This window comes from Clytia hemisphaerica, unplaced genomic scaffold, assembly GCF_902728285.1.
Source record: "Clytia hemisphaerica strain Z4C2 unplaced genomic scaffold, Clytia hemisphaerica genome assembly, whole genome shotgun sequence".
Lineage (NCBI taxonomy): Eukaryota > Metazoa > Cnidaria > Hydrozoa > Leptothecata > Clytiidae > Clytia > Clytia hemisphaerica.
In genome coordinates this window covers 182880-207542 of record NW_027104475.1, presented here as the reverse complement: position 1 = coordinate 207542, position 24663 = coordinate 182880, and the positions used below count along the sequence as shown (strand labels likewise).

Sequence of the window (24663 nt, the reverse complement as noted above, 5' to 3'; positions counted from 1 at the left end):
CATGACGAAATAGACAATGATCTATTTACAATAAAATCAGACACTCTGGAATTTAAATTTATCTTAAATTGTCTAAAAATGGTCTGCCACAGAGATGAAAAATTATATAACTTTTGATAAAATTCGAATTAATGTTCATTTGCTTTAAGGTTCTAGTTACACTGACGGGTTTCCACGTACCGTGAAAAGCACAGGCCAAAATCATATATTGACCTGTGCCGACCAATCGAGATTTATTCAGCGCGCAATCAACGTAGAGAAAAGTAACCATGATGACCATCCAAGATCTTGGATGAAGTTCGAAGTTGATATTTTTATTCCCGTTGTTGAAAACACAACTCAAAAATGTCATCAATGCTTTTTAATAAAAGTCAGTGATAGAGAATCATAACACAAGATTTCTCTATTATTTCGATTCCATTGAAGTCATATTACCATAATTAATAATCTAGTAATTACTGTTATACATTTGATTCTTTCTGTCGGAAAAGAAAGTATAATTATACGTATTACGTCATTGTATATTTAGCATATATTAGCATATATTATATTATAGCATATTACAGTCCTTTGTATTCTTTTGAGTTAGTTTTAGTTATGACCGCAGCCGCATAAGGTCTGTAGGTAAAGATAGTATATTTTATGAAATGGTCCACCGAACCGGATAAAAATAAAAGAAGATAGAAAATAAGAAAAAGTAACAAGAAGGAAAAATAAATAAAAATTTGAATTTATGGTTGTGGTTGGAAAGTTGTTTTGATCACTTCATATATTTTAGACACTGTTTGTTGATTGAGTTTTGAATTGTTTTAAATCGTTTCTTGGGCTTGTTGTATACAGTTTGCAATTATGGCTACAAAAAGAACGCTCAGATCGTTGACTAGTAATTTGAAAAATATCGAAGGAGATATAAATGGAATTCTAGATGAAAATGAAAAACTTGATACCGAAAGGATTAATGAGTTAACTGGTTTAATGAATATGATGTTGGATAAAACCAATCGTTTTGTACAAGCATGTGAAGAAGTCGGAGAAACCATCGAATCAGACGGTGAGTTTGACACATTTGTTAACGCTAATTATGCAATTGAGAGTAAATATAAACTTCTCATGAACAAAGCTGATCACAGGATCAGGGCCAGTTTGCCAGCTAAGCAGTATCAACCAGTTACAGAGGCTAGTGTATCGTCCAACAAAGCGAAATCAGTTGCGCTTCCAAAAATGAAAATTAAAACTTTCTCAGGAGACCCCACAGAATATCAATCCTTTTCTCAATCGTTCGAAGAGGCTATCCATAAAAATGGTTCATTTATCAAACGTCGAAAAAAATGAACTATTTAGTATCTTTGTTGGAAGGAGAAGCGTCTGAATGCATTAAAGGCTTGAATCTTACGAATGAAAATTATGAGAATGCTAGAGAACTTTTAGCTAAAAGATTTGGTGATAAACAAACCCTTATTTCGGCCCATATGGACGTATTATTGGGATTAGAGAATGTTGACGAAGAAAAAGACATAAAAGGATTAAGAAAACTGTTCGACCGAATTGAATCGCAGGTCAGAAGCCTAGAGGCATTAGACTGCAAGAGTGAAACTTTCGGGCCAATGCTAATTCCAATTGTAATTAAAAAATTGCCAAATGATTTTCGATTACTCGTTTCAAGGAATACTCCAGGAGAAATTTGGAATATAAATGACATTTTAAAAGTTTTTGAAAATGAACTCTCTGCGAGGGAGAAAATTTCGAAAGATTTATTTTCTACCGAAAACAGTTACTATTCAACAACAGAAAGTTTATTCGTTTCACAAAGAAATAATTATCATCACAAAGAGAAGAGAGAGGAAAGAAAGAGCGGTGAACAACAAAGAGAAAGGAATTCACCAATGTGCGTCTTTTGTCGTCGAGGCCACGCCTCTAAAAACTGTGAAATAATAACAAAACCTGAAGTCAGGAGATCAATTTTGCAAAGAGAAAGACGTTGTTTTATTTGTTTTGCAGCTAATCATATGTCTTCTAATTGCTCGAAAAAGTGGAAATGTTTTAAATGTGGCGGTAGACATAACAACGCCATCTGTACCTTTAAAAAGAAAGACGAGTCTAAAAACGATTCACAAAGCCCAGCTCCTACCCCTCCTGCTACAACTCAAAAAACTGAGCCTGACACAACGACATCAAACTTGACTTCTGCGAAATTTCAAACTGTTTTGTTACAAACTGCTGTTGCAAAAATCAAAAACGGAAAGAATTCGGAAAATTTACGTCTCTTATTTGACAGTGGTAGCCAGCAAACTTACATCAGCCCTGAAGCGAAAAAACTTTTGAAACTAGAACCAATTGACAAGAAAACAGTGAGCATCAAATCCTTCGGAAACGGAAAATCTGAAAAGGATTTAGAACTTGTTGAATTTGAAGTGATTTCAAAAACCAATGAAAAAGTTTTGGTGAAGGCCTTAGTGTCTGATATTTGTCTTCCTATTGAGAATCAACCCATTGAGGTTGCCGTGAAAAGCTATTCCCATTTACAAGGGATTGAGCTTGCAGATAGTAATCTCTATAATTCCCCGTTGAAAATTGATATTTTGATTGGGTGCAAAGATTACTGGAGATTTGTTGGGAGTAATCAAATTAAAGGGACTTCGGGTCCTGTTGCTGTTGAAACGAATTTGGGTTTTATTTTGAGTGGTCCGGTTGATGAGAATTCCGGAAGCTCTAAAACGTCAGTATTTAGTACGCATACGATGAAATGTGCTACAAGTCTTAGTCCTGATGAACAGATCAGAGAAAGTTACGCGAAGTGTTTTGAGACAAACCCGAAAAGTGACCCCAACGTACAAGAGATTCTTGATGAGTTCGAAAGTGACACAGTTTTCAAAGATGGTCATTATGAAATTAAGTTACCCTTCAAGGAGGAGATTACAAATTTGGGAGACAACTACGCCAGAAGTAAGATTCGTTTGAAAAATATGGTTCAGAAACAGTTCAAAGACAACCCAGAATTTTTGAAAACTTATGATGAGATTTTACAACAACAGCTCTCCGCCGGGGTGATCGAAAAAGTTGAACATTACGAAATTGGTCAAACACATTACTTGCCGCACAGACCGGTAGTGAGAGAAGATAAACAATCTACGAAAGTGAGAATAGTATTTGATGCATCATGCAAAAGTTACAAGGGAGGAGAAAGTTTAAATGACACTTTGAATCCTGGCCCGTCGATTACAGAATTACTTGGAGATGTTTTTATTGAGATTTCGTAGTTACAATTATGCATTTACGGCTGATATCGAGAAAGCCTTCCTTCAGATAGGAATTACACCAGAACACAGAGATTTTGTTCGTTTTATTTGGTTTGAAAACCCTCACAGTATCGATTACGAAAATTTTGAAGAAAATAAACTTTGTGAATATCGTTTTGCACGTGTTTTATTTGGATTGAATGCATCCCCCTTTTTGTTACAAGCCACGTTAAACAAACATATCACAAACTGTACAGACTCTCTCGAAAACAAAGAGAAGTTGAAAAATTCTTTACATGTCGATGATATGACGTCAGGAGCTAACACAATTGAAGAAGCTGTTGACTTTTATATGAGTTCAAAAAGAAACCTCCACGATGGAGGGTTTAATTTGAGAAAGTTCAAAGCAAGCAATAGAGAACTAGAGAATATTGTTTATGATTTATTTCCTGAGGATAAAGAATTTTCATCTGAACAAAAGGTCCTAGGTTTGAATTGGGACAGAAACAATGATACCGTTTATTTCAATTTTCGAGAGCTTCGTGAAAAATTCGTCGCCATGCCAACCAAACGTGCTATTTTACATAACATGGCTTCGATTTATGATCCTTTGGGACTGATAAGCCCACTTTTCGTTTCGTTTAAAACTTTATTTCAAGATATCTGTGAGGAAAAATTTGACTGGGATGACATTTTACCAGATAGACTAACTGAGCGTTGGGAAAAGATTCTCCTTGAATTTAACAAAATTGACAAAATCGAAATTGATCGTCCCTATTGTATAGAGAGTCTCCATGACAATATTAAAACAGTCGGAGCTCATATTTTCAGTGACGCATCCAAATATATGTTTGGAGCGGCAGTATATTTACGATTCGTATTGGAGTCTGGTAGTGTAAAAACAGCCCTTGTTTCGTCCAAAAATCGAATTATATCTGCTAAAACCTTAAAGTCAAAACACAATACAACTCCCAGAAATGAATTAAATGGTATCCTTTTGGCAACTTCGCATGGTCCTGCGGTTATAGAAGCCCTTAAGAACTCTTACAATATTTCTGAAACTTTCTACTGGACAGATTCGTCCATTGCTTGTGCGTGGGTCCAGAATGAGAAAAAGAATGAGGACAGTTATGTAGAGGATAGAGTGAAGAAAATTAAGACTGTCATTAAAAAGCCTCTATCCCACCTAAAACTTGTACCTTCAGAGATTAATCCCTCTGACATTTTGACAAAGGTACATTACCCTCTCGGTCTTGCTCGTAATGAATTGTGGTTTTACGGACCTCAGTTCTTGACTGAGAAGGAGAATGCCTGGCCAGATTTAAAACCAGGTTTTAGTTTTAAAACTAATACAACTTCTGTTACAGCTACACCTGCCTCAACTGATTTGAGTGCAGCAAAAATCAATATTAGTGAAATTATTGATTACAAAAAGTTTAATGATTTTAGTAAAACATCCCGAGTGTTAGCTTGGGCAATCCATTTCGTGAGTAAAATCACGCTCAAGAAAGAAGAAGAAGATACAATAGAAACCAAACAAATAAATAATAAAACAAAACAAATAATACATAACAATAAAGATTGTGGTGGTGTGTTATCAATTGTTGAATTGGAACTTGCAAGAAATTTATTGATTGAAGATTCCCAGCGTGGTTTGGAGAATGGCAAAAACTTTACAAATTTGAAGAAACAATTGGACTTGTTCCAAGACGAAAATGGTTTGTGGCGTTGTGGAGGGAGGTTGAAAAACTCTGAGTTAACGTATGAACAAAAGCACCCCCTTCTTATAGACAGAAAACACCCAATAGCGAAAATGATCATTCGAGAATCACATGCAAACGTCATGCACAATGGAGTAAGTCAGACTCTTACAAACCTTCGAAAACGCTATTGGATTACAAAACCAAGAAACTTAATCAAAACGGTGATCAAAGAATGCACCACATGCCGAAAACACGAGGGTAAACCGTATGGTTACCCAAACGAACCATCACTACCGAGAGAACGAGTTACTGCAAACTATGCTTACGAAAATATGGGCATAGATTATCTCGGACCAGTCTACGTGAAAGACATTTACGCAAAGAACAATGAAACCCACAAAGCCTGGACCGCCTTAACAACGTGTACAACAACGAGGGCCGTCTACTTAGACCTCGTTTCAGACTGTTCCGGACCGACTTGTGTTAACCTGTTAAAGAGATTGATTTCTACTCATGGCACGCCAAAAGTCATGATATCTGATAACGGGACTAATTTTATCTCAACAGACGTACAAAATTTCATGGCAAACAGAGGAACACTGTGGAAATTTAACATTGCAAAAGCTCCGTGGTATGGAGGCTTTTTTGAACGTCTTGTCCGATCCGTCAAACGTTGTTTACGAAAATCCATCGAAAACGCTAAGCTGAACTATGAGGAAATGTTAACTATTTTGAAAGAGGTCGAGAATATTTTGAATAATCGACCATTGACATACCTTTACACTGAGGAAAATGTTGATCCTTTGACACCCAATAAGTTAATTTATGGGCGTGACCTGAACACGAATATCGCGCCAAACTTGAACGAAGAAGAAAACGAAAATGTCGATTTGGACACACGTTACGTCTACTTACAAACGATTCTAGATCAATTTTGGGATCGATGGTCAAATGAATATCTCGTATCACTTCGTGAACGATCGAGAAACATTGCTAAAACGTCCAATATTGACGTAGTTCCTAGAACTGATGACGTGGTACTAATCCACGATGACAAAGTCAAAAGACAGAATTGGAAACTGGGTAAGATCACAAAACTTATTAGAAGCACGGACGGTAAAGTTCGAGCCTGTGAACTATCGGTTATTACAAACGGCAAATTGATGAATTATAAACGCCCAGTAAACAAACTTTATTCATTTGAGTATTCCAGGAAAAATGAAGAGACCGACGAAAAGGTCACTATCAAATTTGTTGATGAAAAAGACACTTTAACGTTCGTGGCCGTGGCGGGAGTGTCGGAAAAGAAAGTATAATTATACGTATTACGTCATTGTATATTTAGCATATATTAGCATATATTATATTATAGCATATTACAGTCCTTTGTATTCTTTTGAGTTAGTTTTAGTTATGACCGCAGCCGCATAAGGTCTGTAGGTAAAGATAGTATATTTTATGAAACTTTCTACAGTGATTAGATGACACATGCGCGATAAAATTTCTATTATTGGTCTTCAAAGGTTAATATATTCTTTGAAAACTTAACCTCTGATACTCAAAGTAGTGGTAAAAAAAGAGTGCACACATAAAGCGGATGGGCTTGAGTAACCTTTTTTTTCTCCGCTGCAAATCATTTCTTGAGATTTGGCTTTAAATGTTTAACATTTTTTTGACATCGTTGTTTTGACGATAAAGTAAAAATTCCTTAAAATTAAGTGTGCCCTAATTTTTGGTTTTTCTATCATTAAAGATGCCTCAATTTCGATAAATGACACCTCATTGAATATTTTGCCGGAGAATACACCCCTTTCTCATAGACCCGTAGGGGTTATCAGCCAGTGGGGGTAAAATAACTCGATGGGGATTGATATTACCATATTTTTTATTGCCTGGGATTTGAATTATATTGTTTTCTATGGGGATAGAAAAAATAGCACATTATTTTGCAGTGAGGATCTTCTTATCTAATTATTTTCAACGGGGACAAAAATCAGAGTATAATTTTCCACTGGGGACAATATTTTGGCCAATTTCGCCAGTGGGAAGGGTTCCCAGTGGGCCTGTGAAAAGGTTTGTGAGAATGGAAAGGAGCAATTTATTGCACTAGGGTCATTTCAAAAAAACTTTAACCCAGATCAAAAAAGCAAGTTTGCAACGGATCTGTACGCTTCGGTTCAATTTTCGTTCCGTCTTTAATGTCTGTTTTAGTTTCTTTTGATAATCACGTTTCTTCTTTAATAGCAATGCTAGCAGCAAAAGTTTTTTACTTTTCTTCATTTTGTAATCATCCTTCTTCCTTACGCGCCTTCAAGTAAGTTGAAAACCGTTCATCTCTTTTTTGAGCGGGTTTAAACAAAATGAAGAAAAGTAAAAAAAATTTGATGCTAACATTGCCCTTAAAAAAGAAAAGTGATCATCAAAAGAAACGTGACCATCAAAAGAAACGTGATCATCAAAAGAAACGTGACCATCAAAAGAAACTAAAACAGACATTAAAGATAAGAAAACATAGGTTTTGGGTGAGGAGGATTTTTGCCGAAAGAGTCTGGAAAGGAGAATTTGCTTTTAAGGCACTACATACACACAGTTTTCTTATGATAAAGTTTTTAAAAAACAAGTAGAATAAAAAGATTTTATTTCGTAGTAATTCTTTTATCCCTTTAAATTTTGTTTGCTCTTCTTGTACATATTTTTCTAGTCATGTGACCTATTTTGAAACATTTGATTGGTTGAAAAGATTCCGATCCATTTTGATTTACCACGAATAGGAATTTTTCGATCCATTTCGATCGAAGCACGTAAACAATCGAACTGTTCAAGTGAAACAAACATGTGTCAAATTGGAAAAAGATAATCCTTAGAACAATAGAAACCAATCCAAACCGTACTGATCCGTTGCAAACTTTCCGGAGTGAACACATGGCTTAAGGGTCACATTTTTAGCAATTTTGTCTGTTTTCGGAGGTCCCGTCTGCACATACCCCTCACCCGCCAATCCTAGAACCCCCTAGGCATCCTTATAGGTTACATGCACCAGTTTCTAACGCACACGATTTTATAAGGTAAGGAAAAAATATTTAATTGCGCTTGCACTCATATATACTTTGAGATGTCCAAATCATTTCCCAATCCGGTTGAAAAAGTTGACTTTTTCTGAAAAACATTGGTCCAAATCAGAGCTGAAACAAGACCCTAACAAAACACACCTCTTCTACGACTTTTTTGGCTTTCGAGGCATACAATAATGATAAAGCATGAAGTGTATAAGATGTCTCGACAATATTTTAATCTTTTCAATCTCATAAGGTTTTAATAACTTTTATCAAACAACAATTAAGTCGCAATCTTAGCATCTTATTTCTTAGGTATAAATTGTATCTCAAGTTTGATATTGCATATTTAGAAGTAAGCCAGGTAGCGGGTAGCTTAGTTGGTAGAGCATTCCGAGGGGTAAAGCACTCCAATGTACGAGTTTTTTTTTATTCTTGATTTTTTAGATTTTTTTGTGATTTGTTTTATTTCATTTGACTCAATTGCTTGATTTTTTTATTTTTAGTTGATTTTTTTTTTATTTTGATTCTGTAGTTGATTTTTGTGATTATTGTGATTTTTTTGTGATTTTGTTTAGTTTTTGACTTGATTTTTTTTCATTTTTTAGTCGATTTTTTTATTTTTTTTTTATTTTTTATTTGATTTTTTTCATTTTTTTATTGATTTTTATGATTTTTATGGTTTTGTTATTGATTTTTTTTAGTGCTTTACCCCTTTGCAAACCGAGATTTTTTGGTAGATTCGATCTCAAATCAGCGAATGAGTAGCTTTGAGAGCTCCCCCCCCAGGGGACCCTCAATTCGCGCATTCATACAATATTTCTTTGCAAATTTTGTTCACGCAAAGCTTTCCAATTCACGCATCCACGCTTTCTTTTTAATTTTCATGCATTCACGCAAGTGAAAAGGCCCATTCACGCATTTATGCAAATCGTTGGGGGCCCCTTAGATAAAGTAATCTGATCAAATCAGTTAGTAGCTTGGAGTAAAGTTGAGTGTATAGAAAGTATATTTGATACCCCTTCATTAACATTCGATCTCACAGGCCCAGCGAAAATGGGACAAACTGCCTTACTCTAGGCTCGGCTGGTGACCACTAGACTATTCTACTTTTTTTATTAGGAAATATCTACTTTAAACATAATGGGAGCAGTTTCGATGATATTTCTATGCATTGCAATTGGTAAGTTTTTTTATTTTTTGATCCGTCCCAGCTAGCACACAACGTTGTTTCAACGTTCATCTCACATTTTATGAAAGTTGAAACAACGTTGTGTCCCAGCTGGAGTCACAAACAAAACACTAGATTCAACCTGTCCTCTGTAACATACAACAAATCTAATAACGCAACTCTTTCTCTAGCATGAAAAGATTGAAAATTAAACTCTAGCCTTTTGATATACTTTGTTGACATAATGGCCATTATATATTTTGTTTTCGCCAATATATTTTTACACTTGTTCTTCGCATATATAATTCCAGTAATTTTCTTTCTTTTTCACCATAGTTACCGCACCATATGTCTTTACTCAAAAAGTAGAAGACTTATCTGCTTGTAATGTCGATCTCACATTTATTGTCGATAATAACTTGTCTGCATTTGGCGTAGATAAATTGAAGTTGGTCTATGATTTTATGGAAAGTATTGCGGGTAATAACTTCACAATGGGTGTCAATCAAACAAGAGTGGCATTGGTATTATATTCAGGAGAGACGATTATTCAATTCTACTTAGGAGACCCTCCATCGACAAATCTTGACATTTTTAAAGATTTTATAGACAATTATATGGTTGTCCGAAGTAAGTAAACTTCATCTATATATTAATAGCCGTAGTCTGTATGTCTGTTTATTTGTTTGTTTTTTGTGTGTCACTTTCGTTTTAACAAGTAATGTTTTATTCTCGATAAGTTTGTTTTGATTGATAGATCGGATAGAGCCTGGTTTAGACTTTATTCAGCCTTTGTTTTGAAATTTAAGGTCCATCTACATTTAATAATGCACTGATCTTGACGGCCAACGGGGACGTGTCAATTATATCTGGTATCTGGTAAATTTTGGACCCTGTCAGAAAAAAAAAATTCAGATTTTCAACCTGAAAGTGGCCAAAATGACTAAAAGTAGACGGACAATTGAAAAACTTGATAATTTTCCACCCTAAAAATTGTCAAAAATTACCAAAAGTCGACCCCATCAGATAAAAATCTTGAAAATCAGTAAATTTAAGACCCTTTCAGATATCTTCACAGCCTAAAAAAGATACCCTTACCAGTGGCACGTCCCCGTACCCAAATTTGCCTAAACAATTCAAATATGGTTAAGAGATGAGACACCCGGGGGAGGGCTAGAGTCATACTTTGAAGTATGAAATAATAACTTAGTCAACTGTTAATATATACTGTATATATTTTTTTTATTTCAAAATATTAGCTGGAAGTACTTCCCCTGGAAACCAAGCATTAGATTACGCACGGGAAATTATATTCAAACAATACAATGGTGATAGACCTGACTACCAAAATGTAAGAGAAACCTTTCAAGAAAATTTGTTATTCTAACTTTTATAAGGGCTTTGACCTCTGACCATAGTCAAAAAATCTATTTTGGTATTTGGCATAAAAGTTATGTTTCAGGTTCCTTTACACTTTTAACAAAGAATTGCCTTCACAAATTGCTTTTTACTCAAATCCCTTAAAAGTAACAAGAATCGCAAAATTGCGACTAAATATTTCCATAAAAATGAAGGTCAATACTGACATAGCAAGTAGCTGTCGCTAAGAATGCCCCACAGAGGTTCCTATCGAAATGTCCCTAAGTAAGCAAAATTACGCATGTGTAGATTTTAAATTCGTTTTATCGATGAAATTTAAGTTGGAGGAAGAAAACTTGGTTTCAACTTTTTACATCTGAAAACGGAGAAGAAGGCCCGTTTTAACAAATATTTCCCTTTTGGAAAACAGGAAATATTTAATTAAGAAATTAATTGTAAAAATGACGTTGCCGTGAACTTTAAAAAGACGTTAATAATATGTTGCATCGCAACAAATACGTGACAAATATTAAAATTTACTATGGTCAGAGCCCTTATCTCAATCACATTAATATCCAAAGAATCGTAAATGGCGTTGAGCTTAAGAAGGTTCTTCAATTCTCAATTTTCTCAATTTTCTTGTCATTCAAAACTCTTCTGGACATTCATAAACATCAGTGAAATAACTTTCCTAATCATAGGGGGGGGGTCACACTGAAAAATTAAAGATAGAAATAAACAAAGCATGAAACGGTCGTCACATATAAATTTACTGCTTTAATCACTTGTTTCTATGACAACGAAAAAAAGCATGCTTTAATTTTCCAGTGTGGCCCCCCCTCATAGTCATTAAACTAGCCATAACTTTCATTAAGGTGCCACCGCAGCAAAACGAACACATAGAGTTGAATTTGCGTTCTTAGCCCTACAGTAATTTTTGTTAAGAGTGACCTCTCATCCCGAGAAAAAATTCTTTCAAATGCTAACAAATGTGTCAAGGGAGTGATTTACAGTCTACTTAGAGTGACATCCGTGCCTTGTCTTACACGTTTTTTATAAGAACAATTTCGTAAGAATACGAGGCTGAAATTGGGCCAAAACCTAAAAACAAATTAAGAAGAATCTAAATCTCAGATTTCAGAAATTACTGAGAAGTACATGTTCCCATTTTAATTAATATTGACATTTAAGGCTGAAAAACTCATATAAATTTAAGACAGCCCAGCCAGAATCATATGACGTACTGGTTCTTCCTATAAAAAGCGTATATATCTGAAGATACTGCTCTTCATATGTTATTTTACTAATGTACACGTTTAGCAACATAACTGTTCGAATACTTTAAGTCGAGTAATATTTTTAACCTATGAATAGCGCTTAATAACTACTTGTGGTAGGAAAAGGGAATTTCCTTAGATTCATTTAACTCTCCAGGGATAAGAAAAAGACAAACTGACATTTCAAAATGAGTAATCAGATCAAAATAACTCTGGAAAAGTCTTTTTGATGATGATAAAACGATAGAGAGACCTTAAGATAAGAATGCTACCGTTAAGCGGAACTAGAATACTGAAAAACGCGCGCAAAACTATGAGATGTTTGCCCAACTTCCTTATGCGTGAAGCTATGAGTGCCATCCTCAGAAGCTTTAGGCTTCCTCCGGTGACAAAAAAAACCCGGTCTGGCAATGTATTGTTTTAGCTTTTTGTTCAATTTTCTTTTGTTACAAACAAAAAGTAAGTTGCGATTTGCATACTTTTTGATCACATTACTAAAAGCTCCTCTTGGGATTGGTCTATTTTCCAATCACATGATCAAAAAGTTTGCAAATAAATAGATTTTGGTACGTAAGCTCCATCTTTTGACAATAAGAAAAACAAAATCCTTCCAGACCAGAGTTTTTATAACGACTATGCTCTAATTTCCAAAGTGTGTAACATATATAGAAATGATATTGGAAAATTATTGACCAAAATAGATTTGAAAATGGTACTGAAATCATAAAAAAGCGAACAAAAGAAATATTTTTGATGAATTTGTGCGGCTACATTTAAGATCCTGGTACCCTGAGTATCTGAGGTCGAGTTTTCAAAGAACATATCAACCTCTGACGACCAAGTGTATAATCTTTATCGCGCGTGTGTCAATGTAATCACTGTATTTAGAAAAAATAAAATATTAATATTACCATATTAATGTCTAGCAGACTGCATTGACAAACTTCCAAGAAATCTCCAAGTGTAATTAAAATGAATTTCTTCTACTTGATTCCAAAATGTATAACAATAATTACTAAATTAATTACGGTAATGTTACTTCAAAGGAATCGAAATAATAGACCAGATCTTTGGGTGGGTTTACATCCGTAGGAAAGAATCGATTAAAAGTCCCTTTATCAATAGCAATTCAGAACATAAACGAAACAAAAGCTCAAAATTACTTAAAGTATATGGTTCTCCAAAACGGAGGCCCCTAAAACGGAGGTTTTGCTTTAATGAGCCATATTGGTACTTTAAGGCCTAGGAAAGCTTCAGATTCAATCCTTAATAAAACATTTCTTATGAGTCCGAAAAAAAATCATTTATAGCATGCCTATAACTTCTTTCTTCTTTTTTTTTCAAAAATTATTTACGAAAATCCCTTTCTTTGGTTGCTTATTTATATACAAGATTTAAGGTTCGCAAACTTAAGAATGAAAACTCAATAATTTAACACTGATTCAATGTAGACTCTGGTAAAACTTCATTGTAGCAATTTTAACATGTCAATTTATGAAATTAACATTTTTAAAATTATAGGTTGTGGTGATGTTTATGTATAACTGGATAGCACCGTATACAAGTCAATCCCTTACGGAAACTAAATGCTCGTATTCCATTGAAAACGAATATAGAATGCATTAAAATAGAATAAAATTCTAGGTTCAAAACTTTGATGAATTTCTAATTCATTGGTTATCAAAATGTATTTAAATTCTAGACTTTAAATTACATATAAATGTATAATAAAAGATTACGTTGAACTTGAGCAAAAAAAATACAATTCAAATGTTGTTTCAATTAAATTCATTTTCCATTAACTTTTTTAAATGTAGTAATATTATATTTTTAATGTGAACCACGGATTCACTAAAATAAAATGCAATTCAGATGCTCTCACAAGTAAAATGCATTTTTTATTCCATTTTTTAAACGCATTTAAACTAAATTTGTCGATATGCTGATGAATTGACAAAAAAAATGCAGTTCAAATATTTTAACAAATAAAATGCACTTTGCATTCGATTTTTTAAACGCATTGAAACTAAATTTTTCGATATGGTCATGAATTCGATAAAGTAAAATGCAGTTCAAATAGTTTTACAAATAAAATGCACTTTCCATTCGATATTTAAACGTATTGAAACTAAATTTTTCGATATGGTCACGAATTTGATGAAATAAAATGCAGTTCAAATAGTTTTACAAATAAAATGCACTTTCCATTCCATGCTGTTTTAATTTTTTTTGCTGAGATTCATTTTTTTTCTAAATTTTTAAAACCATTAGCTTAGATTAGTTTAAATTAGTAAAGATTAATACCAGAGTAAATAGTCACAAGACTAAATGCAACCTAATATATTTTAAGTAAAACTATAGCCAGTCTATTCGATATTCAGAAAAGAGATAGAATGATTAATGGTACAGGGATTACCAAAAATTTCCATTTTCACCTATTTGAATTCATTGCAGAATGGAGATTTTTCGCAAGCTTTCAAATAAAATGTTACCAAAATTCTTGAAACTTAATTGAAATCCCATGTTTTTTCTTTCAGTGTAACATTCTATTTCAAGCTAACCTTTTCCGTGGTGAAGTAAAAGACCCAGCGTTTTTGTAATTTTAAAACCGTATTTACCACAAAAGAATGCGGCTATCGCGAAATCGCACCCTTACAATGAAGATCGTAATCGTCAAAAATAAGGCACGCTGCGATGACAGTACAGTATTTCGCCATTAATTTTAAATCTTTGATCCATGTTTATCATGTTTTTTTTAAATCTTCTCCTTGATCAACTCTCTCGCAGCTGTTCACAAGCTAGAGGAAACAGCCCCTAGAAACAGACTCCATGGGACCCCTCCTCACTGGAAAAAACCGCCAAAAAATGGTCCCGGTGATAAAAATACCCTGAAATTTTCCATCCCCATTGAAAAGCTACAAGAGCTCTATTATGCCGCTGGGAAAAAACGTTGAGACACTGAGGCCATCCTCACTGGATTTTTGAGCTGTAAACATTAGAATTTGAAATCCCAGCTCATTTAAAAACAAGCTCCCATTGGCATAGCTCATTTTATCTTCACTGGCTAAATAACTTTAACAGGGGCACTGAGACAGGGGTGTCAGAAAATGGATCTGAAAATAATATATAATGTCATTGAATATGCTATTTTTCATGAGTTAAAAATTACAGTTCATTGTGGTAGGTTTCAAAATTAAATGATGTCAGAAAATAGATAAGTACTTTCAGGAGTTCTGTCTTTTTGAGAGCACGACCGGTGCACGAGTTTTAAAAAAATCAAATAAAGCTTTTTGTGCACAATGCAGGGCGGGTCAGGAAATCATTTAAAATTTTGAAATTTTAGTGACCCAGCCGCCCTCACGATTAATAACGAAACTTTTTTTCTCTGAACCAGATAAATTTTCGATAATTTTTTTATCGGACAAAAAGTGAATATTTGTCTAACAACAAATACTTTAAATATTCGAAAAACTTGGAAAAGCGAGCGCGTAGCAGCCATTTTAGAAGCTCTACGCGCAAGATAACAGAATTATGCTAGCTTTTAGTTGCAAGTAGCGCATGATCCTGAAGTAGGATGAATTTTTCCGCAAATTATGAACAAAAGTTTTTGATGTTATTATTATCACATATCATATAGTATTTCACAATAATGGCGCAACTTTTTTTCTGATTCTAATCAAAACTTTTTTGTCTGACAAAAAAAATGAAAATCTAGGGTCTAATTTTCTGTCTTACTTGTAAAAACGAGACTAGCACAGTATTTCCATGGATTTGTAAGTTGAGTTAGTTCACAATAATAAGGACAGAAATCTTGTTTTTATCACAAAGAAAATATCGTTCTTGATGTTTGATTTATTCTTCAATGCAGAAGAAACTTAACCAAAATTGTAAAAATTTGTGACAATTTTTTTACGTTCAAAATTCTTAGATACGTTTATAATACATTTATTTTTTTCGAATAATTTGGGTAAATTGCTCTGCTCCATTGATAATTGTAGCAAATTAGTTAGCTAAATTGTTTTGTGTATTGGCGGTTTAGTTTGATTGAATTACGAGCAATTAGAACACAAAAGATTTGAGAAAATTGATGTTTAAAAGTTTTATTTTAGCAAGCCAAGTTGTCAGTTGTGTCAGTCAAATGTCCGTCAGGCCATGAGCTATGTTAGGAAGAGTCTCTTCTTGGCTTACATTTAACAACTCCAATGTTATTTCCAAAATTTATCTATTAATATTTATTTTCTTTCTAACTTTCAGGTAAAACCATAATATACCGACGGACTACTGACACACAATTGAAGGATGATTAAAATCACGATATACCAAACAAAAGACGAAGACGCCATCTTATTTTTCAATTTTTTAATTTTTAATCTTTTATTATAATTTTCGTTGTAAATTTTAACTTTAACTTCTGTTTACTCTACTAAATAAAAAATTCCATTTGTAATACAAACGATTAGACTTGTATCCTGTATCTCAAAACGCAGTTAATCTGAGTGAATATTAGCCAATAACCCATCGAATACAGCTCAACAATGTATACCCCTTACAAGCATCGATAAACCTTGGAAAATAATCAGAAAATGCCCTGATAAAATCCCTATAAGGACCCGAATACTGGTAGTGGTATTCTTACAAAGAAAAGAAAAATAATGCATTACAAATTCTCAATTCTTATGAAAAATCTTTCCTATAAGAAATATTTCGGATATTGAAAAGGCATTTTAAATTTTGATTTTCAATTCATTTGAAATTTTGTCCGCTATTTAAAGTGGATTTTAATTTTGACGCCGTTCATTAAAAATGTATTTATAATTTTCCACAATTCTCTTTTTCATGTTAAAAATGTATTTGTAATTGTGAAGTATCAACAAATTATAAAATTTTTCAAAAAAGTCAATGCATTTGAAATGAAATCCTAATGAATTATATATCCTATTTTTTCAAATGTTATTTCAATGCAATTAAAGTGCATACTGTATGCTATTCCATGATGCATTTTATTTACAAAGTTTTTACTCTAGCAATGCGATTTAAATTCGTTTAACATTTTTGTCCAGGTCCAGGTTTCACTACATTTAAATTGCAATTAAACTCAAATTTCAATGAAAAATTCGATGCATTTAAAACGCGTGGAAGTTCCGTAAGGGATACACTATTTTACAGGAAGCTGTACAAAAGATCCATGGTGAAGGAGTTAAAGTTATATCAATCGGTATAGGATCGCAATATAATAGTAGGGAGTTAGATTTGATTTCTGGTGACAGCACCAGGGTCTTTCATTGCGATCATCCAGATGAATTGAGCTTTCTTCAAAATGAAATTTATGAAGCTATTTTGCCAACGAATTGTACAGGTAAGCATGTATATGCTCTGGTTAAGACGGTCCACTTTTTGCCCTGCCTATTTGTGAATTAATGTGGGTAGAAAGTAAGTTGTCTAAAGCCAATGCATTGTCCTTTTTTGACATCAATAAATGAGTTCTGATAGATACAGTATTCTGATAGAGAGTTATTCAATACAATGATATCTTTTAAGCAATGATTTGACTACCAACTTTCTGCCCACTTTTCACCTACTCCAACAAATAGAATAACAGTGATCAAAGTCGGCTGTCTAAACTGGAGTTAACTCAAACCTTATTGTATATTTTCAATATCACGGGCTTAAAAATGTAAATCACCATAACTCATAACTGACACTAGGAATTAATCTATAAATCAAATAATGTAAGTTCCACGTGCTTTTTCGAGTTATGGAGGCGTCTCTATGGATTGCCTGACGTTTCTTTACTGCCCCTTGAGAAACACGAAAATAAAATTTGTTTACAATTTACAGATGAAAAATTCATGGATCTAACGTGTCAACCATATGGTTTTGCCGCTGGTTTAAGTATGAAGGGTTTGAGCAAAAAGCCTGCACCATATTCCATTCAATTTGCTGGTAATAAAGATTGCGGAATATTTAATGCGAACTCCACTGACACGATCTCTAAAGGTATTTATTTCTCGTTGTCATTAATAAATTGCGTCGATATTCTGTGTGGATAACTCAACAATGTAAAATTTTTAGACAGTCTTCCATTTGTTTTCACGGGGTCCACAGGTATAGCCAGTTCGGCTATTTGTGGATGAACGGGACATTGGAAACGGTGGGGATTCAAACCAGGAACCCTTAGCTCTAGGCAATGACGCTTTAGACCATTTGGTCATTGTTCCTAAACCATTGAGTACCATTAATTAAATAGGGACTTCTTTTGGTCAAGGAAACTATCAGAAGTCTTACTGAGAGTAAATAAATTATTCTAATTTTGCATTAAAAACGCCTAACTTTTTTTAGTCTTTCGTAACGTTATCTTTTATACAGAGACATCCATGAAAAATAAGGGGTTTGTCACCAGTCTTATTACACTTTTTTATAAGAACAATGAGGCTCAAAATCGTCAAAAGAATTAGAACAATTAAAGAACAAATGCTGAGCCTGAGATTTATCATACCATATCAACAATTTAGAGATCAAAGTAGTAAAAAAGTGGTATGACGCCTAATATACCTTAACCCTATTCATACTAGGCTTTTAGGGGCGGTTCAGAACTAGGGGGGGGGCTTTTCCTGTACCACCCCTTAACTTTTGATCTAGTGGGTCTTTTTGGATGATATTTGGCACACAAGATCCTTGTCACATAAGGTAACTTTTGACAAATTTTTTTTTTTGATGACGTCACTCATCATGCCCAAAGTGAGCAAAAACCGAAATTTTCCATTGTTCTTATAAATAGCTATTGTATTCTAACAAAGGCTTTAGAAAAAAGTTGCCAGAGTTTAAAATGCTTATTTTATCCTAAATATTCAATAAATTACGGTTTAAACGATATATTTGACATTAAAAATAAATTTGTATTGGAAAAGTGTCAATTTTTGTGACACCTTACTGTCAGAAATGTCATCATGCTCAAGGTGTGAAAATATTTAGGTGTCAAATTTTTTTTTATTTTGAAGCAAAATAAAAGTTAGGAATTTACAGAAAATTTCACGGCAAAAGCTCTATTATTTCAGGAGCTATTACCAATAGTTTGACTTCCGAACAGAAAGAGCCCCCCCCCCTAGTACGAATAGGGTTAATTACACCTTATAAATAAGAACAGGATAAGAACAATTCGAGACTCGAAGTGCAATTGATATCTATTTATAGTAACAGTTTTTGAATATTGATCTAATTGGCCTTTACAAATTATATATTTGGTTGAACTTTAAACCTTATTTAGAAAACATATTACTGCTGATTGATTGGTTTCGATTGATAAACCTCTTGCGGTAGTAGTATAGTGACAGGTTAGTTTCGATTAAAGGCAATAGATGTGGTCAGAGCTTTACTCGACGTTTTTTCATGAATCTGATAATAGGAAATAGGTGTATTTCTACCTACAATACACGTTTTTCTATAAGAACTTGCAATTTTTGGCTCAGACTGGGCTATTCTTAATTTTTTGAAATTTTCAGGCGCAAATGTTTCTGACAGTATCGAATAAAAAGAGAATTTAAATCGTATTTTATGTGAAAATTGAGAAACTACGAGGATCTTCCTTTGTACAGAATGTCCGAAAAAAGAAGTTTTAACAATTATCAGTTTGTTTTTGTCGATAATACAAAGCACAATAAATCCGAAAAGCGGAATATTCAGAGCCTTTTTTTTCAAGACACCTTGTGTTATAAACCTACCTGTAAATATTTTTTCGGGCATATCATTTGTCATTTGATTCAAGTTAAACTTGTTTTCCACCGTCTGATTCTTGATGACTTCTTTCTCACAAAAAATGGCTCAGAATCACCTTTGCTACCTCTGGGTGTAAATCACATTCTTCATGTTTTTCCGTCTGAAAGAGGCACAGAAAAACATTTTTTTGCTTATATAAGCATGATATAACAAAAGGTAGACACTGTACTGATATGAAATATGTGTCTGATATGAAACGGGAACACTTTTGTAAAAATAAAACCTTTTTTTACAGGCCGTCTTTGGATGGCGTCAAACTATACGGACTGTGGCGTCGAGGCTTATCATTCGGGTGATCAGATTGTCTTTGAGAAGCAAATCATTATTTCATATGGACCAAAAGATGATTCAGATTTGATTTATCGCCATTCTAATGATAACTTCACTGTTCAATGTTTCCTTGACAGACGACTTACCGAAGAACTGAATATTGATGTCATAGATCGGGCTTCAGCGAATCCTTTCTTAAGTATGTAAAAAATCAGACTCTCTAAGAGCCGATTTTCGAAACTTGGTTCGGACATGGTGATATTAAAAAAACATTTGTGAAGTTTTATCTTATTAACATATTCAAGTCAGAATTTCAGGAGCAAACGCCTAAAAGTTTCACCATGGTGTAAATATCCCTGAAAATTATTAAAAACAAATCTTCTCAAATAGATTGGTAAAGCTAGTTTGCATTTTGAATAATTAACCAAGGGAAAACAACTTTGCGTTCCAATTTTTGAGCTTCTATCGTTCGAAGAGTATCTAATGCGCTTTGTATGTTCAATTTAGACGGTACATCTGAATTTTCATTAAAAATGAAAGTGACAAAGCCAGGCGATGGCAAAGAAATACAAATGGTGACAATTAATGAACAATTGGAATTCCAATTAGATATTGTAGATGCTCCAAATGCTGTTAAAACTTCTCCACAAGATTGTTATGCAACCAGAACTGATGGTTCTGGAAGATATGATTTGATTAAAGACAGGTTAGACATTTTAAAAGGGTATTTCAAATGAGCAATCGTCCGGAATTATTCCAAAATACTGATAGTATATAATGTCTTATCGCTTAAGGCAACAAAGCAGTTTAAACCTTAAATCCTTAACCTTATAAGTTAGATTTTTCATGAATTAAGTAAAATGTTTTGATCACTAGAACAAAAATACACACAGATTTTCATGTTTTGATTGATTCAGAAATCTCGAGAGAGTAAAGTTTTCCAATGATGTGCCCTGTGTATTTCACAAATCCCTCACCAAAGAATAAAAAAAATCTCTCTTGAAAACATAGTATTTCCACTTTCTTCCTAAGAATCATCTGGTCTCCCTAACCCTTTCCGTGCCCATGGGGAAAAAATAACACAAGAATTGACAAAAACTTTCGAGGCGATGCAGTTGTTATCGGCGGGTGAAAATAACTACAATATTTTGAGCAGCCGATGGCATGTATATTTGTCATCCACTTGTTAGCCACAAGGTCCATAATGTCAAATTTAATTGACATAGGCATATCGAAAAATTTCCGCAATGCCAAATATATGCCATCGGCTGCTCAAAAAGTTTTCACAATGACAAATATACTTGCCATTAGCTGCTCAAAAATTTCCGCAATGTCAAATATACTGGACATGGGTACGGAAAGGGCTAAGGCCGGTTCTCAGAGGACCGAGCTAGTACCCCTCCCCCTAATCAGCTCTGGGAAGTCAGATAGACTTTACATTCAACATGAAAAATATCTTTTTATTTCAGAATGACGTGACAACAGCTATTACATCCTCAAAAAGTGCAATCCATCAGTTCTCATGGGAAATGCTAGCTTTCAGGTATTTTGGAAACTCTAATGCAGTCATCATCGTATGTGAAGTTTTGATTTGTAAAAATGAAGATTTTGCTGATTTGAGCGAAGAATGCAAAAGATGTGGTCAGACAAACAGAAAAAGAAGAGCTGTCAGTGATTCATTGGTTCTTGAGAAAACAACAATCTCTAGTCAACCTATTTTCATAATCAACCCTCCAGACAACCAAGGTTAGAATTTTAGGTTTAGGTCCTTGTCTTACTAAATTGATTATGATATGTCTCCCAATTTGGAGTCAAACCTTTGGAGCTATCTAGCAAAAGAACTGTCTTTGAGCGATTGTCAACTAGGCAACAGAATCTACTCCAGTTGCTTCCCGTAATGGTGTGATTTGGGGCTTTTTCATGTGTGATGGCGTACGATTGATGAGCCCTTGATAAGTAAATATGAAGAATGTAGATTTTCGCAAATCGTACACGAATTTTATGATTGTCTGATATTTGCTAGCTCCTCCTCTTAGTGGCATAAAGCGGGATGAAACTTTAAACTTTTCATATTGTAGGACACTCATCAGCACAAAAGGATGAAGGGTTTTTCGCAAGACCAGAAGGAATTTCAGTGATTGCTGTTTTAGGAGTAATCATTCTCGCCCTGAGTGCTTTCATTTTGAAGAAAAAGATGGTTGCTACCTCCTCACAATTGATGAAGAAAACTTTGCAAGTTGAAGGAAATGTTGAAAAAGGAATATATAAAGAATAGATGAGGATTAGACTACGAATAACGGTTTAGAATTTGCCCTCGAATTTATGTCTCATCGAAAATAGTCCCATTATTAATTAAGAAGCATTTCATCTACTGGACTGATCTTTAGGTATTGTTGCGGTGCCCAGACTAGAGATCTTATAGAAAGCCCAACTTTAGAAACTGAATGATTCAGACTTTGAATTTCAGCGATCAAAAGAAAATATTCTCAATAATCAATGAAGTAGAAGCCGAATGCTAGAAGTCAATCTCTTTGGTTGGAAAAAGCCAACAAATCCTACCAAAGCTGCACGGCCTTGAGCGGCTCGCCTGGTTTTTACACAAATGAAAGATTGAAACTAAAATTTACCGCTAAATTTCGAAAATAATATCAATCGTAAACAAAGGAATTGCTAGATTCAAGTCTTTTTGACGTCAAAAATACGGCGCATTTTTTAAGGCTTCTCTTTTTCTTGCCTGAAAAGAGATTCTACTCTAGCCCTTCGGGCTTTAAACTCAATGTGTGTAATACAAAAATAACATGAGACAGTGTTTAGCTTTCAACATTTTCAATGTCAAGAATGTAACATATATACATACCTATATTCTTGAAATAAGAAAAAAAAGAACTCGAAGATAAATAATTTGTAATCCTTGTAATCTTTGTAATATAATTTTGAGCATTGTTATTTATAGTTTTTAGCTTAATTGTCATAGAAAATAAAAGAGCTTTTGCATTATCATAAGCCATCTACTGATAAAGAAGAAAAAGTGGGTTTTTCGTCAGAACAAAATAGAATCAAGCGTGTTAAAGCTAGATGGGCACAAGCAAAAACACTTAAGTTGATGAAGATGAAGTTTAGCCTGGGAATCCAAGCTCATAATTTTAGAAAAAACAAAAAATACCTCACCTCACAAAGTTCTAAAATTATAGAGCTTGGTGCAGGTAGATTAGTCTGGCACAGAATGTTATAAACAGTCTGTGTGTGAACCCTTGTTGACAGACTTTCTGAACTTTGGAAACCCAGGCAAACACACATAATCAACTTACCATAAAAACTCTTTCACAAGCTCTAAAGACTTTCAAAACTACTAAAAACCACATCAAAACATCAGCCACATGTATTTAGACTTCCAGTCAACAGCCATTTTGTTTCTAAATGAATCTATGTTTTCATTTTCATTTGTTTTCCTTTTTTCTGCAAAGTCAGCTTTTTCCATAAATTATGCGCGCGCATCTAAATTATCAAAATGCGCGCGAAAGTACTGCTAAGTAATACGCCGAAAGCTGGCCAATCAGGCCGAACCTGCATTGCAGGGAAAAATCTCCCTGCAGGCGAGTTACCTGCACCAAGCGTTAAACCAGCAGCAAAAATATCATAAACTAGACTGTGAAGAAAGTTTAACGCTTGGATTCCCAGGCTAGATGAAGTTTTGCAATGCTAGCAAACATATTTTTCAAAAATACTATTGCTGTTGATGGCAGCATGGTCCATATAATAAACCTCGGTCTGGAAGTTGTTTCTTTCCATTGTTTCTTACTTGAACTTGTGTTTGAGAAATTATTTGTTTTGCGCGCTTTTTGATCATGTGATTAAATCTTAAACCAATCCCAAGAGCTAACAAAAAGTTAAAACAATAAGCTTCGTTTTTTATATGGACTATGATGGCAGAAAAGTCATCTTCAACTTAATAATTTAGTTTATTATGTTAATTTGNCAAGGACACTTGTATAGCGTAGCTGGACTGAGCACAAATTTATTTTCTTTGAACCATGTGTGTCGTCGTAATAATAGATATTGTCTTTCTTTGACCAATAAGAGGTCGTTCCTCATGTTTTTTCAACCAATCAGAAATACTTTTTAATAAAAGTACTTAACAATGAAAAACCATCGTCAGACAGATGGAATTTGCACGGAAAGTTTGTTGCTAAAGATATTTTATGAAATCCTTTGACATGATAGCAATAATAAAAAACAAAATCGAACAATTACTCAATGAGTTTTATTACCCTTAACATCAATCATTAACAAATTTTTTTCGTGAATGATGTTAGATTTTGGCTTTTCAGCTGTATATGCGTAGCTTCCCTGTTCGACATCTTGATAAGCCATTAAGATTGGAAACTTTGGTGAAAGTTTAGGGAGTTTAGGCTATTTTTTACTCAATTTTTCTTCTCAGTTTCAACTTCAACCTCTAAGAGTTGTTTAAAATATTTGAAAAAAACTTGAAATAACTTACGTATTCAATTTACTTTTTTCCGGTTTTTTCAAGGTTTTTGATAAATCAAATTTATTTTAAAAATCTTTATCAGATAAAGTCAAATATAATCTTGGCAAAAAAAGTCCTTAGAACTAAAACTTTGCACAACTAATTATTAATTATTGAAAAAAATTCTCAACCGCTGACGGGGTTCGCGGATTCGCTACGCGCCGTGTTAAAAGAGAAGAGAAATAGCCGTTGACTCAGTCCAGCTACCTATCATGTCCTTGGTTTCTCGCGCAATTTGCATCACACAACTTTCGCGGCCGCTCGTAATAATTATGCATTGCCAAATTTGGTCT

The 24663-nt window shown here is 33.9% G+C and overlaps 3 protein-coding genes across 3 annotated transcripts; all 3 read left to right on the top strand.

Moving 5' to 3' along the window:
• Positions 1–2006: 2006 nt before the first annotated feature.
• LOC136821388 (uncharacterized) lies at positions 2007–3257 on the top strand. The gene has a single exon (XM_067077625.1). The coding sequence runs from the start codon at positions 2007–2009 to the stop codon at positions 3255–3257; it is 1251 nt and encodes a 416-aa protein (XP_066933726.1).
• A 286-nt stretch (positions 3258–3543) lies between these two features.
• On the top strand, positions 3544–6255 carry LOC136821387 (uncharacterized). Its single transcript, XM_067077624.1, has one exon. It carries the CDS (start codon positions 3544–3546, stop codon positions 6253–6255), a length of 2712 nt encoding a protein of 903 aa, XP_066933725.1.
• A 2859-nt stretch (positions 6256–9114) lies between these two features.
• LOC136821398 (uncharacterized) lies at positions 9115–23797 on the top strand. The gene is made up of 9 exons (XM_067077635.1): positions 9115–9175; positions 9500–9793; positions 10423–10514; positions 16966–17155; positions 17638–17796; positions 19808–20041; positions 20350–20548; positions 21312–21588; positions 21921–23797. The coding sequence occupies exons 1-8, from the start codon at positions 9136–9138 to the stop codon at positions 21319–21321; spliced, it is 1218 nt and encodes a 405-aa protein (XP_066933736.1). The 5' UTR covers positions 9115–9135; the 3' UTR covers positions 21322–21588; positions 21921–23797.
• Positions 23798–24663: the final 866 nt, after the last annotated feature.